The following is an 18,599-nucleotide window of genomic DNA, read 5'->3' on the forward strand; positions in this document are numbered from 1 at the left end:
GTGAAAAAAAAGGAGACATCTAGTACATATTGTCTTTGTTAGTGATCAGTGGAATCCAAGAGGGCTCTCATTACTTGACAATGTAAATCATGGATGATATTTCACTATCAAGATCTATTTCAAGTTGAAGTTGAGGTTTCCTTGCCTTGGCCTGGGGACTTTGGAGACAGTAGTAGGGGCGATGCCCAGCTGTCCCTCACCCCCTGCCCCCCAGGAGTAGACCTGTCCTGATGCGCACACAGCTACAGAGTGGTCCTGACCACAAGCCACAGAGACCACTACCCCCAGACCCTCCACTGGGGCTGAAACGGGTAGAACACAGGCACACACACAAGTCTACATCTGTTGTATTCTGCGCATGTGACAAATACAATTTGATTTGATTAGACAACGTTTTATTTGGAAGTCCTGTCTTGTCCTGGAAAGGGTTAAATGCTAGAACATTGATAAGATGTAATTTAATGCATGAAGGAGTTAATCAACAATTTATCCGAGTCATCTTGAGGATGACGTCAAGTTCGATCCCAGTGTGTATTTTATAGGATTTTTTTTTTTCGTTTCTCGACTTTGGGAGAAACGAAACTGGAACCAAACCATGAGCGCCTATTGTGCAGTAGTTTTATTGAGGGGTGTCAGTTTCTGAAAGTTGTCGTTAAACTCAGCAGAAACGAAACATTATACAATCTGACATTATGAACAATATCACTCAAATATTTGGGGGTAGAGATGAAAAATAAAAAACGCATTCAGAGTCAAACAAACGTACTTTTCCAGTAGCACTTTTTTCAAATTAGCCTACATAAGAACTTGATTATAATCTGCATTTATTCTGCAAATTCTGGCTACATATTCCGATAGCATTCATTGATGTCTTACCTGGTAGTTTTGAATTTATGTTCCTCTGTCTGCCAAGTTGTCCCTTTGAGTTGCGCCCGCATGATAGGATCCTGCCATCTACCGTGAGAAATAAAGTGTGTTGCTCCCCACAAGCAATTTCTGTGACTTTATCAGAGAATATATTCCCTGCTATCGGAACAGACACATTCTCAAAGTTTAGACCAAACTGTCCACTCGAACCGTCTCCCCAGCAGAACATGATGATGTGAAGGTTAAGGTGATGCCTGGCGTTACATTACTAATGACGCAGTCCACCCTGCGCGCGCGCTATGTGTGCTTGTGGTTAACGTTAGTCATCGGCGATCATATTAGCTAGATTGTTTTATGTACAAAATGTATTGGATTCCACCAGTTTTGAGGCTCACCTGTTTAGCTTTAAAAAATTTGTTTATATATATATAAAAAATTGCATGTAATTTTGGCATCAGTATGTGTCACATATCAGTTTGCAAACGATGTAAAAAATAATAATTGAGTAAATAAAGCCGCATACAAACATGGTCTCTTTTTAGCTTTCTTGAGTAAGGCAGCTCCAAAATGCAGGTGCAGTGCTTTCTGTGGTGGTGGGGCAGCCAGCGGAATATATGGAGCTGAAGGGTTGGTAATGTTCTCTAGTTGCGCTGTGATTGGCTCAGTGTTCTGTCACTCATGGGGACACTACATCACGTAGAGCTCAAAACTTCAAGCCCCTTAGGTGCTGCCATAGACTTACATTAGAAGTGCCCATCCAAGAAGTCTCAAGATCCTTGGCCACAGATAAAATGACTTCAAATCACGTTATATCTACCGTAGCTATGACTGGACTGATGTCAACATCACACTTTCAAAATCTTATCTAGCAAGCTAGACAAGCAGTCATTATCGTGAATCAAGTCGACAATCAACTGGCAAATCCTTTTCAATCCTTGTCATATGAAGAGAAATTATAGATAAAATGTACCAGTGCTCATCGCACATTGGACATAAACATTACACAACAAGTTGGAAATCACAAATTCAACAATGAGTGCTGAGGCGCGACTGCAGCCTCAGGTTCGATCCCAGGCTGTCACAACCGGCCGTGACTGGGAGACCCATGGGACGGCATACAATTGGCCCAGTGTCGTCTGGGTTAGGGGAGGGTTAAGAGAGGGTTTGGCTGACAGGGATTTCCTTGTCTCATCGTGCTCTAGCAACTCCTTGTGTCAGGTCGGGCGCCTGCAAGCTGACTCAGTCGTCAGTTCAACTGTGTTTCCTCTGACACATGGTGCGGCTGGCTTCCGGGTTAAGCGAGCAGTGTGTCAACAACCAGAGTCCGTAGAGGAATTGCAGCGATTAGACAAGATCGTAACTTGTGGCCCATGGCGTTGCATGTGAACCTTTTTTTAAATTGTATTTCTTATTTCTCTCTTTTTCTCCCCAATTTCGTGATATCCAATTGGTAAAGCTTGAAGACGTTGGCCATGCTGTCAATCCAGCATGACTTCTGCCGCATTCAAAACAACTGGAAACCCGGAACTGGGAAATCTCAGACTTCAGTGAGTTCAAGACAGCTGGGAACTCTGAAAAACACTAGCTACGACTGAGAAAATATGGAAAATCATTTTGAAAGGTCATCCATCTTGGAATTCCAAGTTGGGAACTCTGGCCTCTTTCTAGAGCCCACAAGAAGGACAGCCGTGCCACCTTCCAGTTCAAGTGAGCACAGCACAGCAAGGTGAATCCAAAAATGTCTTGTATGTTGCTGCATAAATTATGTAATATGCCAGGGAGATATGTATACTGTAGCCAAGAAAGTAATACTAAGTGTATGTTGTGTAGTAAGATGTTAGTAGCCCATCTGCCTCAACCTAATAATTTGGTCCCTTTCCTCCCTCAGAACTTAGCCTACTGTTCTGACTTGATGGTGTACATGTAGCCTATAGCTTGTTTAAGAGAAATGTAATCATCAAATATTGTAAGAGCTTTCATTGTCTGCTTATATGCCCCCTTTATTTATCCTACGGTTCTGACTTGGTGTACAGGGAGAATACTGTAAGAATGGCCCATGTTTTGAATTATGTCACTGTACATTTCAAAAGTGCTGAACAAATAGTTATATTGACTACGTCCATCCTAGCTCGGATTGCCTCTTATCCGCTCGTCGTTCCCTTATACCATAGTTTGTACATCTCAATTGTCAGTAGAAACCACATTTGTATAAGCAAGTCAGTCATATCAGCTATGTTTTTTTAAGGCAGTAAATGAGGCTGAGTGAACTGTTTCGCTGCCAGACAAGGCTCTGCTGATAGCCAGGTGTAGATGTGGTAAGGGTTAACTGCCAGCCCCATTCCGCCCACCTGAAACCCTCTTCCCCAAAGCTAAAGACCCGATTTGTGTTTTTTTGTCTTACAGTAACATTATAATCCTATTATGGTATTAAGGGACATAGCCAGGGTCTGAGTTTTAGTGAGGTCTGAAGTTGAAGCTCATTTACTGCATTTCTATAAGATTTAAAAACAAAAAAATGCTATTTGGAAAAAAGAAAAAATGACCCCAGCCATTATCACATTGATTGCTGTAGCTTAATTAACCTCAGTCGATCTACAAAACACATAGCCTATTAGCTAAACAATTAGCCACTACACATTAACTCACAATAACTCAGCACTGGGATTAAAAACTATAATTGAATATGTACAGAGGGATCTGTAAGCCTAGCTGTTAAGAGCATTAAGCCGGTAACCGAAAGGTCGCTGGTTTGAATCCCTAAGCCGACTATGTGAAAAATCTGTCAATGTGCCCTTAAACAAGTTACTTAACTCTAATTGCTAATCTGTAAAGTGTAACTGAGATGGACTAATTGATTGACATATAACAAGAGGAAAACTGACAATGTACAACTAAGTTTCAAAATTGCATGTTATGTATTCTAACTATCAACAATACGGTTTTTGTTTTTTTTTACCTTTATTTAACTAGGCAAGTCAGTTAAGAACAAATTCTTATTTTCAATGACGGCCTAGGAACAGAGGGTTAACTGCCTTCTTCGGAAGCTGAACGACAGTTTTTTACCTTGTCAGCTCGGGGATTCAAACTTGCAAACTTTCGGTTACTAGTCCAACGCTCTAACCACTAGGCTACCCTGTTTTCATGTCATATCAATAGTTTTCATGACCCGCCGTGAGTAACCATGGGCAAACAATAGTTTTCATGACCTGCCCTGTGTAACATAGCTGTACAGCTGTGATAAGATTTATTAGGATGTGCACAGAGGAATGCAAATATTTACAATGTGATTTCCATCCTAGAGACACAACACATGTTCTATGTCTCTCTCTGTCCCTCTCATGCACTCAAACCCCTGTCCCTCTCATGCACTCAAACCCCTGTCTCCTCCTCCTCTTCCCTCCAGCCAGTCTCTACAGATCCACTGCTTTAGACTAGAGGAGCACAGTACCGTGACTGCGTCCAAGGCCTGGACGTTATGCTAGCACTTCCAGGGTTTCCCCAAGGCTAGTGACTTCCATCTGAGGGAGGAGATGCTGCTGCAGCCCAGGGATGGACAGGTGAGGATAGGATAGGATAGACTTAATAGGGCAATTCCACCACTTTCAACCTTATTTTCATTATCTGCAGCACAATACCAGTGTGCATATGTGGAAACGGTGCATTTCTATGTTTTGTAAAAAAATATATAGATAACATTAAAAAGTTCTACCCGATAACATCAAAAGTTTTTATAACAGTGGTTTTCCAACACTGAGATTCGCAGTGATGTGGGGAGCAAGATAATACCTTCCCTCTGGGTAGAACCACATTGCAGTTTTTTTTTAAATCAACGTTTTTTCAACTTTGAATCCTACCCTGTGATGTCACAGAGATGCATTTTTTAGGACCTTCTTATCTTTTTAACCACGGATCATAGAAGAGCACTGTTTCACATATGTAGACACTAGATTGGTGCTGGAGATAATGAATATGAAGTTGAAAATGAGCGTAATTGCCCTTTAATGTCCCATAGGGGGAAATTGTCTTGGACACATGCACTAGACCTACTGAAATTTCACACAAAATTAACACATTCCTTTTGCAATTCCAACACGTTCCATGTTATGTGAAGTGACTTGATAACCTGTGGTTAATACATTTGTATTAGAAACAGTTTATCTGCACCGAAACGGGGAGGGACTAATCAGAATGTATATTCTTGGCAAAACGGTGTGCACTAATGAATACACCCAAGAATAAATTACACATTTTTGTTGCAAAATGTTTTCCGTTTGCAAATGTTTTGGTACAGTGTTCACTAATGAATACACTCACCGTTGGAGGCTGTGTTCCTGAGTGTGGACCCCTACATGAGACCCTACAGCCAGGTGATGATGAAGGTGGGAGACGTGATGATTGGGAACAAGTTGCCAAGTAAGGGAACATTATGGGGGACGAAGGTGGGCATGTGGACGCAAACACACCATAGACGTTCTATACTGCATTTCTATACCATTTAAAAACTCAAAAATGCTATTTGGAAAAAAGCAAAAACAAGCAAAAATTACCCCCAGCCGTTATCACGTTTGTTGCTGTAGCGTCATTCACCTCAGTCAATCTACAAACACAGAGCCTATTAGCTATACAATTAGCCACTACACATCAACTCAGCACTGGGAGGATTAAAAACTATAACTGAATATATACAGAGGAATCTGTAAACAGAAAAAGTATTTTATTAACAAAAGGTAAACAAATACATTTGCTTTACAGAAGTTGTATTTTTTCGCAGTTTCACAGCTAATTTCCTGCAATTCTACACATTTTACCATGACTTATGTCATGTTAACATGATATCTGAGTGAGAGCAACTAACCAAAACAATGGGGGCCGCCTGTGTGCCTGGTCAGTAATTTGGCCATGATTACTACATGGTAGCAGGTAGCCTAGCTGCTAAGAACATTGAGCCGGTAACCGAAAGGATGGTGGTTTGAATCCCCGAGCCGACTAGGTAAAAAAAAATCTGCTGATGTGCCCTTAAGCAAGTTAATTAACTCTAATGGCTCTGGATAAGAGTGTCTTCTAAAATGTACAAGTTTAGATAGCTAATGTACCAATCTGTAAAATATGAATTAACATGGGCTAATTGAGTGACATATAACAAGAGGAAAACTGCCAAATTGCACAATATGTATTCTACTATTCTAACTCTCAACAATAATTTCAGGCCCTACACAGCACAGTTTAAAAAAATATATGGCAAATAGAAATCCAACTGGGTGGTCTTCAGAGATAGATAGGATGGGATGAGGGTAGCTGAAGGATGGGACTAAAAACAAACAAAAGATAACTAATGTAAAATATACTGTTTCCATAAAATGTATATTGTATGTATAAACTGGAAGTAGAAGCCAAAGTGTTGTTGTCCATTAGTTTACTCCAATTAGGGGAGGGGTGGTACGGTTAAAGATAAAAAGAAAAATATATATATATACTGTATTTACCCCCAAAATATATGGTGGATTGGAAATGATGCAGACAACTACATTGATAGAAGCCACAATCTATCTGCAATATTAAAGCTGATCTTATTTTAATTTGTCCTCTTATGAAGCTACGGCCGTGACTATTATATTTGATTCTGTTACGTAGAATACTATCATATGTGATCTTGCATACATTGATTCAGCTCTGATCTAAGTTTACCAAACAAGCACCATTCACCTGAGTGTCCTGTTCTCTGGGCAGCCAAACTGTAGCAGAGACTGTGCGTAAAGTAGAGAATTACGCACATGCTCAGAATCTTCGGACCTTTAGCTACCAGGAAAAGTTTTTTTTTGTCAAGATGGAATATCCTACAGTTTGTCAGAATTGACAGAATTTAGTTTTCGTAGGAGATTAGGAGAATTTACACAGCAAATTAGGATAATTAATGTAGCAGATTAGGAGAATTAGGTTAAGGTTAGAAAAAGGGTTAAGGTTAGCTAAAATTCAAACATTTCCGAAAGAGGGTTCCTAAGAATTCATACCCACAGCCAATCTGTAAAGAGATAAAGAGCTCTCAATTTACTCCACTGTTTGATCATTAAAGTATGAATGGCTTTCATTAATTTAGTTCATAATTATTTGGCCAATCAACAGCACATTAGGCTACGAGGGATCCGGAGGAGGCGTAGATGTTTCTATTAACAGTGGTTTCACTGGAAAAAACATTAAGTCGTTTATGAAAGTTTACATTTATAAAGACTGCTCTTAATGTCTGAATACTTTCAGTTGTTAGCTCTGAATGTGTTTCATTGACTAAATAAAATCATAATATTGACAGACATAGATAAAATCAAACTGCTAAGCTACTAGTAACATGCTTCCCATTTCAAGCATCTCCAAACACATCACAGTGGGTGATAGCATGGAGAAGTTTATCCTGTAGTGTGTCGATACTGCTGTAGTTAGGGAGGCATAACGTCACAGAGCACGTTTGTGCTTTCGGATAATATTCATCAGCGTCAGTACTGCCCAAGGATGTGATTTGCATCTGCAGTTTGGAGAGACTTCGTCCTCTGGGCAGTCTGTCCGTTCCAGTCAGAAAAGCTAGAAGTTAGAAATGAGAGGGGAAGAATGATAAACTGACCAAGCATTTGTGGAGTGCTACAATGATTTACTTAAAGGGGCAATCAGCAGTTGAAACAATAACAAAGCATCCTCTCCGCCAATGTGTCGGTATAAAGCTGAAGGATGGGAGAAATTTAACCACCCTCAAATTCATAGACAGAGCTATGGATGAAAGGACTGACCATCCAAAATAGTTTTAACCATGTTTTGAGTCTATAAAAGTGTTTGTTTACCTTTACTTTGTTTACAAACATTGGAGAAAAACAAGCTTATATTTTGGGTTCTGATGGGGTACGCCAATGAGGAACTAATAAGGTACAGTTGAAGTCGGAAGTTAACATACACTTAGGTTGGAGTCATTAAAACTCGTTTCTCAACCACTCCACAAATTTCTTGTTAAACTATAGTTGTTGCAAGTCAGTTAGGATATCTACTTTGTGCATGACATAAGTAATTTTTCCAACAATTGTTTGCAGACAGATTATTTCACTGTATCACAATTCCAGTGGGTCAGAAGTTTTGAAAATTCCAGAAAATGATGTCATGGCTTTAGAATCTTCTGATAGGCTAATTGACATCATTTGAGTCAATTGGAGGTGTACCTGTGGATGTATTTCAAGGCCTACCTTCAAACTCAGTGTCTCTTTGCTTGACATCATAGGAAAATCAAAAGAAATCAGCCAAGACCTCAGAAAAAAAAATGTAGACCTCCACAAGTCTGGTTCATCCTTGGGAGCAATTTCCAAATGCCTGAAGGTACCACGTTCATCTGTACAAACAATAGTATGCAAGTATAAACACCATGGGACCACGCAGCCGTCATACCGCTCAGGAAGAAGACGCGTTCTGTCTCCTAGAGATGAACATACTTTGATGCGAAAAGTGCAAATCAATCCCAGAACATCAGCAAAGGACCTTGTGAAGATGCTGGAGGAAACTGGTACAAAAGTATCTATATCCACAGTAAAACTAGTCCTATATCGACATAACCTGAAAGGCCGCTCAGCAAGGAAGAAGCCACTGTTCCAAAACAGCCATAAAAAAGCCAGACTATGGTTTGCAACTGCACATGGGGACAAATATCTTACTTTTTGGAGAAATGTCCTCTGGTCTGATGAAACAAAAATAGAACTGTTTGCACATAATGACCATCGTTATGTTTGGAGGAAAAAGGGGGAGACTTGCAAGCCAAAGAACACCATCCCAACCTTGAAGTACGGGGTGGCAGCATCATGTTGTGGGGGTGCTTTGCTGCAGGAGGGACTGGTGCACGCAACAAAATAGATGTCTTCATGAGGAAGGAACATTATGGGGATATATTGAAGCAACATCTCAAGACATCAGTCAGGAAGTTAAATCTTGGTCGCAAATGGGTCTTCCAAATGGATAATGACCCCAAGCATACTTCTAAAGTTGTGGCAAAATGGCTGAAGGAAAACAAAGTCAAGGTATTGGAGTGGCCATCACAAAGCCCTGACCTCAATCCTATAGAAAATTTGTGGGCAGAACTGAAAAAGCGTGTGCGAGCAAGGAGGCCTACAAACCTGACTCAGTTACACCAGCTCTGTCAGGAGGAATGGGCCAAAATTCACCCAACGTATTGTGGGAAGCTTGTGGAAGGCTACCTGAAACGTTTTACCCAAGTCAAAATAAAATAGTGGTGATCCTAACTGACCTAAGACAGGGAATTTTTACTAGGATTAAATGTCAGGAATTGTGAATAAATTAGTTTAAATGTATTTGGCTAAGGTGTATGTAAACTTCTGACTTCAACTGTATATTCTCCAAGGATCAATGGGTACATTCATTTGTAAGTCCAAAAATGGATGTAGCAACTGCAGATTGCCCCATTGAAGTTAGTTAACATAATTGTGTTAACTCACTTAGGAACTTCTTCTTTTGCTCCTCTGAGAACTCTGTGAAAACACTCCAGAAGTTCTGGATGATGTCATCTGTGGGCCTATATCCTTGATACTCGGCATTCTGTTAGTGCAGAGAAAAACATAATGAAACAACCGCATGTACAGTAGTCCATGCCACTGTATTATAGCCATAGACTGTATAGCCCACACAGGATGGGACCAGATTTAACCACGGGAGCATAGAGCTGCTAGCCTGGTTACTGTCTCTGTTCAGCTATTACATTCTACTCCTTGCCACTCATGTCATTTGGAGTGGAATGTTAGCTAAAATGTCTGGTACTCTGACTACAGAGCTGCTGTATAGGCTACCATACATGTCAAATTATAGTGACTTATGTACTCTTATTACGTATCTAAACAGGTAGAACTTTACCTGTCTCAACTTGTCCCACTCGTAGTTGTCATCTCCTTGTAGAAGTGTCATCAGCTCCTCAGGTAGAAACATGCTCCATGTCTGTGTAGGGCAGCCTTTGTGGAAGCCTTTCTCAAAGTCTGCAAACTGAATCTGCACCGACTTGTTGAGCTTCATGTCAACGTACAAGTCAACATATTTCTTCCTGTGAATGATATATGGCAAACCAATGTTTGTTTATGAGTATAGAACACATCCTGTGGAATCATTTAGTTAATTCAAGAGATTCATAAATTGATAAGTTTACTATCATCAAATATACCTGTTGACCATGGTAACTGGGAGCTCCTCTCCATTTGGTATCAGTTCTTGCCCTTTGTCCTTCAAAAGACAATAAGGATTAGTACTGCATCAGCTGGGGTTACCTGTGTAGGCTACCAAAAACAGCTAAAGGTATCAATTCTCTCTTACCATGAAAACCAAATCCAGCGCTTCAACAACCTCCTCATCTTCATCCAACACATACTGCAAGCAGCTAATTTTAAACAAAAACAGCATAAATGTGATATGAGGAGATAATAGTATATCTGTAAAACAACTACACTGTTAAAATGATGTGCTTTGTTACACCCAAACTAGTGGCAACTGAGCTCCCACCAACTTGAAGGAGACAAAATCTTAATTTTGCAGGAGTATTGAAACATCATCGTGAAATGTTTTGGTTATCCTCATGAAAGATACCTACATTTTAAGAAACATATTAAGTTGGATTTATGCATACATTATTTTGGTAAAATGACATTAACAAATCATTGAAACGACTTGCATACATAAAAATAAAAAAAGTTGTTACCATTTATTGAGACAGTTATGAAATGACAGAGGAGATACAGATAGGTGGGAGAAACAGATTGAAGGGTTGGAGCGGGAAATTTAACCCCGGTCTTCGATGGGGAGAGGGGTGACATGTCTAGGCCAGGTACGTTATCGCAAGACATGGGCTCGGCACGACTTGCATTCATTTTTATAAAGTATATGTTGGTCTTTTTTTTTGTCAATTTCAATTGACCCCAGAATAATTTCTTACAGTGTGCCTACGTAGTTGAGTGGGTAAAATTCTGTGCATCAAAACACTTCCATTGGGTTTACATTCAAACCCCCTCCAAACACCAGATCTCATCTTAGGTGCACTACTTTTCCTGGTTTCATTACACAATCATGGTGTTTTGAGACTTTCTACTTTTACACTGTACTGTAGCAGCAGTTGAAGAGATGAACATACATTATGGACCCCCCTTCTTCATCAGCAGAATAATTGTACCTTGCTTCAGTTGGAGACAGCTCTTTAAGGTCATCCAATGTTGTAGTCAGACCCAGAAGCTTCTTGAAGAGAGCCAGAGGGAAGCAGAGGTTCAGAACACACTGATTAAACAGGGCCTTCCCACAGAGAAGCCCAAGTAAGTAGAATTCATCAGTGACACCGCCGTCCTATGGATAAAAATAAATAAATACAATGCCACAAGCCGTTAAATATTACAAATATTTAATAGTATAATAACAGTACCATAATTGTCATTTCTAAGAATGGATATTTATAAGTTAGTAAATAAAATTATGGGGAAATATTGAGGTAAATCTGGGAACAATATGGAACTGAATATGGAACGTACATCTGTTGTGAGCCATGCTAGTCCAGACTCGTAAACCTCCAGTGTCTTTGGTTCCATTGTGAGAAGTTCCCTCCCCAGGAGGCTGAAGAATTCCAGTGAAACACCACCTTCATCCACACCATTCTCTGCTTGAAACTTCACCTGGAGACAAAAACAGTTTAGAGCACTTGAGATGACTAATCTAAATAGTCACACAGAAAGCTACCAGATTCTCCAAAATACAGAAAAGCACAACACTTACCTTTAAAGCCACCATGTGGCAAGTCATTTTTCGCAGTTGCTGAAAGGTATCATCCAGAAGTGTTTCCCGGTCCACCTTGACGGTTTTGTCACAAAGCCAACCGTATTCGATGTCCTCATGACAATCCTTGGATACGATTATTAAAAGGTATGTGAATATTAGAGAAAACATTTTGGCAGAACAGCAAAAATATTACATTTTTAGTGAATTCAATTTGCCTTATGCCCAGCAACTTCAATCTGGATAATGTCTAACATACACTGTAAAAAAGTGGCATGGCACTGTTGTTCATCTTAAGTTTTCTATTCAATTTGTCTGAAATCACATAACAAATTTGACAGAGCAATGTGATTTTTTAATTGAATGAAAGCATCTAAATTGCTTTCAACACCTCATAGCAGTGGGAGCAATGTAGCGGTGGCAGCCTATCAGATGAGTTGGAGGGGTGGACTATTGGGGGCGTGGCTTTCAGATTGTTATTTTTGGCTATCCCTGAGAGTGAATGTCATTCCAGGTCATTTGTTCAACCTCTTAATGATTGGACCCTATTTTCAATTTTCACCTAAAATGGCATACCCAAATCTAACTGCCTGTAGCTCAGGACCTGAAGCAAGGATATGCATATTCTTGATACCATTTGAAAGGAAACACTTTGAAGTTGGTGGAAATGTGAAATTAATGTAGGACAATATAACACATTAGATCTGGTAAAAGCTAATAAAGAAAAAAACATGGGTTTTCATTTTTTGGTTGTTGTTGTTCCATCATGATGCGATTTTTTAAAGGTTGATCAAAAGAGTCATTTTTTACAGTGTAGTTTAAAAAAATGCAGGTACTTACTTTGATCTGATCAAATGCATACATCCACACTGTACATTTGGCTTCAGTGTCCAGGATACAGGGGTAGTCCTTCAGGAGGCAGAATATGTTATCCTAAAGTGCAAAATGTAAAGGGATTTTACACTCAAAATACAACCTAGTGTAATTTCCCAACTACCTTGGCTGTAGTCGATTCCCCAAGACAGTTTTCAATATATATATATATTGTTTACGTAGGCATTTGTTATGCTAAAATACAAATATGTTTCTAGTGATTGGAAAAGAACATAAATACCTTATAACGTCTTATTTTGCTCAATATCATCTCACTTTCAATCCAATATGTGTCATCCTCTCCTGAGATATCCCAGACCAGCTCTGTCAGTTCTGAATTTAAGTCTAGTACCTGAGTTTGAAGAGAGGTGAAAATGCTAAGTAGACATTATGCAATGTATTGCAGGACCTGAAATAAAACATTGCATGGTTTTTCATTAAATTATTGTTGCAGAAATGTGTATGAAATGCACTGTATTGTACAAACCAGCTTAGACTGAAAGAGAGAACTGATTTTGTTGACATGGAAAGTGTCAACTGTGATTCTTCTGCGTCTCTTGCTGTTCACCTACATGCAAGAGAGAATATTAATATGCAGTGCAGTGAACATTTAAAATGATTTGGGGCCATGAGCAATATTTGAAATGATCAAATAATACCCACATCATAAAGCCTTTGCAGAAGCCCAAAGGTCTTCTTTAATGATTTTCCATGATCACATCGTTTGACTGCCATCTGCTGAAGGTACTCTGCTGACAATGAGTGGAATGCTTTCACCACGGTTCGGAAGAAGGAATCTGGCAGTGTCGACCATAGGCCCTCTGTTGGAATTAGCCTGGAGTTTAGTTGATACAAGAGCACACAGATGACCTCATGTATCTAAAAAAGAGAATAGAACAGAAGAGAATAGAATAGAAGAGAATAAAATAAAATAAAAGACAAGACGTATATTGATGGATGGTGACTTTACCAATGACCTGGAGCTTGTCTGGGTCCAGTCTGAGAACAGTAGCCACAAAGGCCTCAGTAATGTCTATGCCACGTTGTTGTTTTAGGAGAACTCCCAGGAGCTCAGGGATGATGAGGTACACCCTCAGACCCTCCACACCAATGGGATCCTTACTCAGGGAGGGAAGGAGTATGCGATGGACGACATCTTCAACCTAGAACCATGACAGGAGTGCTTGTGTGGGTCACAACTAAATGACTTAAGTGGTCAGATTGAATATCAAGAACAACAAACAGAAGTATTGAAAATAAGTATCTGATCATAAAGATAATATATGAAATGATACCTCAGCCAGAACTTTGTCCTTTTTAGCCAGCTTTTGAAAAGCCATTCGGGCGAGTGACAAGTCCAGGCCAGAGTGCTTCAGTGAGGTTTGGTAATGTTTGTCACAACTAGAGTAATAAGACCAAGAAATACTATTAAATATGCAACAATAAAAAGTATTCAATAATGTGATAAAACATGAATGGCTAGGCAGTGAGTTCTTACCTTTTGTCCAGGAAGCTCCCATTTAAACATGACGCAGAAGAGAATGTTTTTGTGATTTCCCTGAAAATAAAAGTGAAGAATCTTATCGTTCCGTGTATGTAAGTTCCTGAGACCTTCATATTTTCAGTAGTTGTTTTGTGTCACTGACTCATGTATGTTTGTGTTGCCTTGTCCACTTATCAACCATCATGAGTTGTTTATTTGTATTGAGCTTGGGGACAAGGTTTATTTGTATCATACACTATATATACAAAAGTATGAGGAAACTCCTTCAAATTAGTGGATTTGGCTATTTCACCCACACTGGTTGCTGACAGGTGTATAAAATCGAGCACAGCCATGTAATCTCCATAGACAAACACTGGCAGTAGAATGGCCTTACTGAAGAGCTCAGTGACTTTCAACGTTTCACTGTCAGAGTATGCCACCTTTCCAACAAGTCAGTTCGTCAAATTTCTGCCCTGCTAGAGCTTCCTGGGTCAACTGTAAACGCTGTTATTGTGAAGTGGAAACGTCTAGGAGCAACAACGGCTCAGCCACGAAGTGGTAGGCCACACAAGCTCACAGAATGGGACCGCTGAGTGCTGAAGCGCGTAAAAAAAAAAAAAAAATCTCGGCTGCAACACTCACTACCGAGTTCCAAACTGCCTCTGGAAGCAATATCAGCACAAGAAGTGTTCGTCGGGAGCTTCATGAAATGGGTTCCCATGGCAGAGCAGCCGCACACCATGTGCAATGCCAAGCATCGGCTTGAGTGGTGTAAAGCTCGCCGCCAATGGACTCTGGAGCAGTGGAAACGCGCTTTCTGGAGTGATGAATCACACGGATGCCAGGAGAACACTACTTGCTCGAATGCATAGTGCCAACTGTGGTTCGGGCTAGTCCTCTTAGTTCCACTAAAGGGAAATCTTAACGCTACAGCATACAATTCTAGACGATTCTGTGCTTCCAACTTTGTGGCAACAATTTGGGGAAGGCCCTTTCCTGTTTCAGCATGACAATGCCACCGTGCACAAAGCGAGGTCCATAAAGAAATGGTTTGTTGAGATCAGTGTGTAAAAACTTGTCTGGCCTGCACAGAGCCCTGACCTCAACCGCATCACATAACTTTGGGATGAATTGGAATGCCGACTGCAAGCCATGCCTATTCGCCCAACATCAGTAACCGAACTCACTAACGTTCTTGTGGCTGAATGAAGCAAGTCCCCGAAGCAATGTTCCAACATCTAGTGGAAAGCCTTCCCAGAAGAGTGGAGGCTGTTTTGGCAGTAAAGGGGGACCAACTCCATATTAATGCCCATGATTTTGAAATGAGATGTTCGACGAGCAGGTGTCCACATACTTCTGGTCATGTAGGGTACTTACTTCTGTATTTTCTCCCATGATGTTGAGTCACATTGCAAGATCCATCTGTCAAGGATGTCATTGTCTAATGTTTGAGTCCTTTTTTCAACACGGGAGTCATTCAACCCTTTTCCTGATTCCTGTAATAACAATTTGACGCACTGTATTAAAAGAATGTTAAAGGACTAACTCAGAACAAACTAACGGTAAACGCAATACCTTAGCGGAGCTGCACAAGGCAAAAGAATGGTTTCCTCCAGCAAAGGTTTGTTCAATTTGCAGGTCATCAATGTGGTCTGAAAGTTACCCAAAACAGTTATGATGTTATAAACCTTTAATTTGATCATTTCATAGAGACCAACATTTCTGCCTAAATACTGTATTGAGTTTGAAATAGGTCACGTTATGCAGAGGGAAATAAATTATTTAACTACCCTGTGGTAGCTGTACTGGCAGAGGCACAGACTGATCCATCTTGACTCCATTTCCCAGCTGCCCTAGCTCTCCATGCCCAAATGAGTAGATCTTTTTGAAGGAGCCCACGAACGCCAATGTGTGGTTTCTGACTTGACAAACAGGATTGTAGGTCAAGGAAAAATCACAAATCAACTGTGATCCCTAAGAATGGATATATCCAAGAATACACCCAGTAACACTCCAAGATTGATCTTACCATCCAAGATACATCCATTGATCTTTGTGTGACCATGTATGATCGTACAGAGATTCACATGACTTATATCAATCTAGTAACTACATACCTTCCACAGGCTATCTGGGACACCTTTGCCCCCCAGAGTTCGGCCACCAGTCGAGGTCGTAGTTCATTTCTGAGAGAGTTGTGGCCAAGCTGCCCATATCGACCCGAGCCAAATGTGAACACTAAACCTCCCTAGAACAAAACCCATTCACACAGTTATCATGATGATGTGTTCGGCTCCTGTTGTTGATATGAATGTTTCTACGGTATGTGATGCTAACCAGCAAGACATCATTGGTCCAAACATTCTTTAGATCTTAATGGTACTGGGAGAAAAAACATAGTATCAGTTGGAAATATTGTTGTGTAAAAAACGCCAGAACCTTTGTCAGAACAACAGTATGCTCCACTCCACAGGAAATAGCAATGGTCTTCTTTAGATTCAGGCAATCAACAGGAGCTGGAGCAGGTCTGTCTGTAGAAAATAGATTTCACCGATTTCTTTTCTATCATTTTCCCCCCTTGTCTTCTTTTTCTTTTTTTGACTAAATAATGATTTGACATTCAATTATTAGATCTACTCATACCGTCTGCTTCAAACATATCAAACGTACTACTTTTCTTTGAAAGATACCAACTATTAATGAAAATACATTAGCAAACTAATATTTGTGTATACAGTACCTATTGTGTCCCCCAGTCCCAGCTGCCCGGCGCTGTTCTTGCCCCAGCCGAACACGGCTCCAGAGAGGGTCAGGGCGAAGCTGTGGTCTCCCCCAGCGGTGATCTGAGCCAGGGGAATACCTGACAGAGACTTAAGGGGCTGGGGAGACAATGTGCTGGGCTCTCCCTTCCCCAAACCCAGCTGTCCTCTGGAGTTCTGGCCCCACGTGAACACTTTACCATCTAAAGTGAAGTATGTGATAAATGTAGTTTTTTTTTTTTTTTTTTAATTCACCCTTTATTTCTGCACTATGAACTTTCAGGCATGTCCCAATAAAACATCTCTTTTTTAGCATTAAAGCCTCAGTTTATTTTTTTATTGTTTTGACAGTGTGCGGGTCTCCATCTCCTCCAGTATCTATGTACCTGGAATAGAGACTATTTGGTATAAAGGTCATTCAAAGAGCACAGACAGCCTTCTATCATATCCCATCTCAAACTGAGTGATTTAGAATGTGATCGTTTACCTTGGGTTAGTGCAATGGAATGCTGGTCTCCACATGCAACCTGAATGACCTGATTCAAGTTACCCACTGGTCTGAGAAAACACAAGAGAAAGACAGATAAAAAGGGACTATTTCAATATGTTCAGTTGCTAAAATTGACAGGTGCATCAAAACGTTGTGTGAGTAGGCCTAAATAGAGATGTGTCATTCTGTCAAGACCTACCTGGGATCATTGGAGGCAGAGGTAAGACAAAACACTCTGCCCTCCTCAGACAGTAAAACAACATGGGTATCTCCGCAACTCAGAGCCAGAATCTTCTCCCTGCACTCCACACCCTCTACACAAATGAAATAGAAATAAAATATTATAAAAGGTCCAATGCAGCCATTTTATCTCAATATCAAATCATTTCTCGGTAACAATTAAGTACCTTACTCAATGTTTTCAATAAAAAATAAAAAACCGTCCTAGCAAAGAGCAATTTCTCAAACAAGAATTTGGCTAGGACTGTTTGGGAGTGGTCTGAGTGGGGATGGGAAAACTGAAAACTCTTGTTTCCAGGTAGAACGCCTTTGGGTTCTACATGGAACCCAAAAGGGTGTTCCTATGGGGCCAGCTGATGAACCCCTTTGAATCCTTTTTTCTATGTACGGTGTTGCGGGAAAACATATAGGAAAGGTACTTACTCAGTTTCCATGTGACCCTTCTCCCATCTCTATACTCGTGTATCCTGCAAGCGAAGGACACTTTCCCATTACTTCTGATAAACGCGACCACTTTATTACCTGCGGACAGATGCGTAATTGGAGATTTCGTGAGTATGACATTTAGGCAACTATCCGTGTTCGCCTTTACCAAACCATTCGACTTTACTAAACCGAAGCCATCGCGGATGTTCTCTCCCCACGAAAACATTGTCAATGTGTTATTATTGTCGCCTTCTAAACGTATCAATAATCAGCTAATCTTGATGGTCAGGGCGGTCTTTCTGCGCCCAGTGAGTCAATGCGTTCTGAAAGGGAAATGGATGAACGCCACCATATGAAATAACAGCAAGGAACGAAAACGAAACTTGAGTTGACATTTTTCTACAAACAGAAACTTATGCCACAATGGGAATGGCCTGAGCAAACGGAACAGGCGCCAGGTAAAGTATTTCATTCAAACAAACACCCCAGTTAGCACATTTGGATCCTTGGAAGTTGTGGGGACATGCGTTTTTTTGTTTCCCATTTGTTCTGGAGACGAAGTCATACATTTCCTGGTGGTTAAAACTGAACATATTTTAAACATTCTGAGAGTGGAAGTAAAAATGTTGCCTGTTCTGGGGACTTACATCTTTAGGTTGCAGGGAGGTTTATATGTTTTCCT

The 18,599-nt window shown here is 40.4% G+C and overlaps 1 protein-coding gene across 1 annotated transcript in view; it reads right to left on the minus strand.

The window, feature by feature from the left end:
* Positions 1 to 18,311, minus strand: part of LOC129856092 (probable E3 ubiquitin-protein ligase HERC3) — a 42,865-nt gene extending 24,554 nt beyond the window's left edge. Inside the window, 26 exon segments of the mRNA XM_055924213.1 lie at positions 146 to 302; positions 877 to 1,132; positions 7,226 to 7,437; positions 9,342 to 9,441; positions 9,754 to 9,937; positions 10,055 to 10,113; positions 10,204 to 10,267; positions 11,054 to 11,220; positions 11,403 to 11,543; positions 11,644 to 11,769; positions 12,484 to 12,576; positions 12,758 to 12,868; positions 13,004 to 13,084; positions 13,180 to 13,337; positions 13,487 to 13,679; positions 13,812 to 13,917; positions 14,015 to 14,074; positions 15,380 to 15,498; positions 15,578 to 15,654; positions 15,793 to 15,920; positions 16,120 to 16,250; positions 16,442 to 16,533; positions 16,743 to 16,964; positions 17,249 to 17,319; positions 17,451 to 17,565; positions 17,915 to 18,311. Coding sequence (XP_055780188.1) covers positions 146 to 302; positions 877 to 1,132; positions 7,226 to 7,437; positions 9,342 to 9,441; positions 9,754 to 9,937; positions 10,055 to 10,113; positions 10,204 to 10,267; positions 11,054 to 11,220; positions 11,403 to 11,543; positions 11,644 to 11,769; positions 12,484 to 12,576; positions 12,758 to 12,868; positions 13,004 to 13,084; positions 13,180 to 13,337; positions 13,487 to 13,679; positions 13,812 to 13,917; positions 14,015 to 14,074; positions 15,380 to 15,498; positions 15,578 to 15,654; positions 15,793 to 15,920; positions 16,120 to 16,250; positions 16,442 to 16,533; positions 16,743 to 16,964; positions 17,249 to 17,319; positions 17,451 to 17,565; positions 17,915 to 18,143 — 3,452 coding nt within the window. The 5' untranslated portion in view covers positions 18,144 to 18,311.
* Positions 18,312 to 18,599: the final 288 nt, after the last annotated feature.

Source organism: Salvelinus fontinalis, chromosome 5, assembly GCF_029448725.1.
Source record: "Salvelinus fontinalis isolate EN_2023a chromosome 5, ASM2944872v1, whole genome shotgun sequence".
NCBI lineage: Eukaryota > Metazoa > Chordata > Actinopteri > Salmoniformes > Salmonidae > Salvelinus > Salvelinus fontinalis.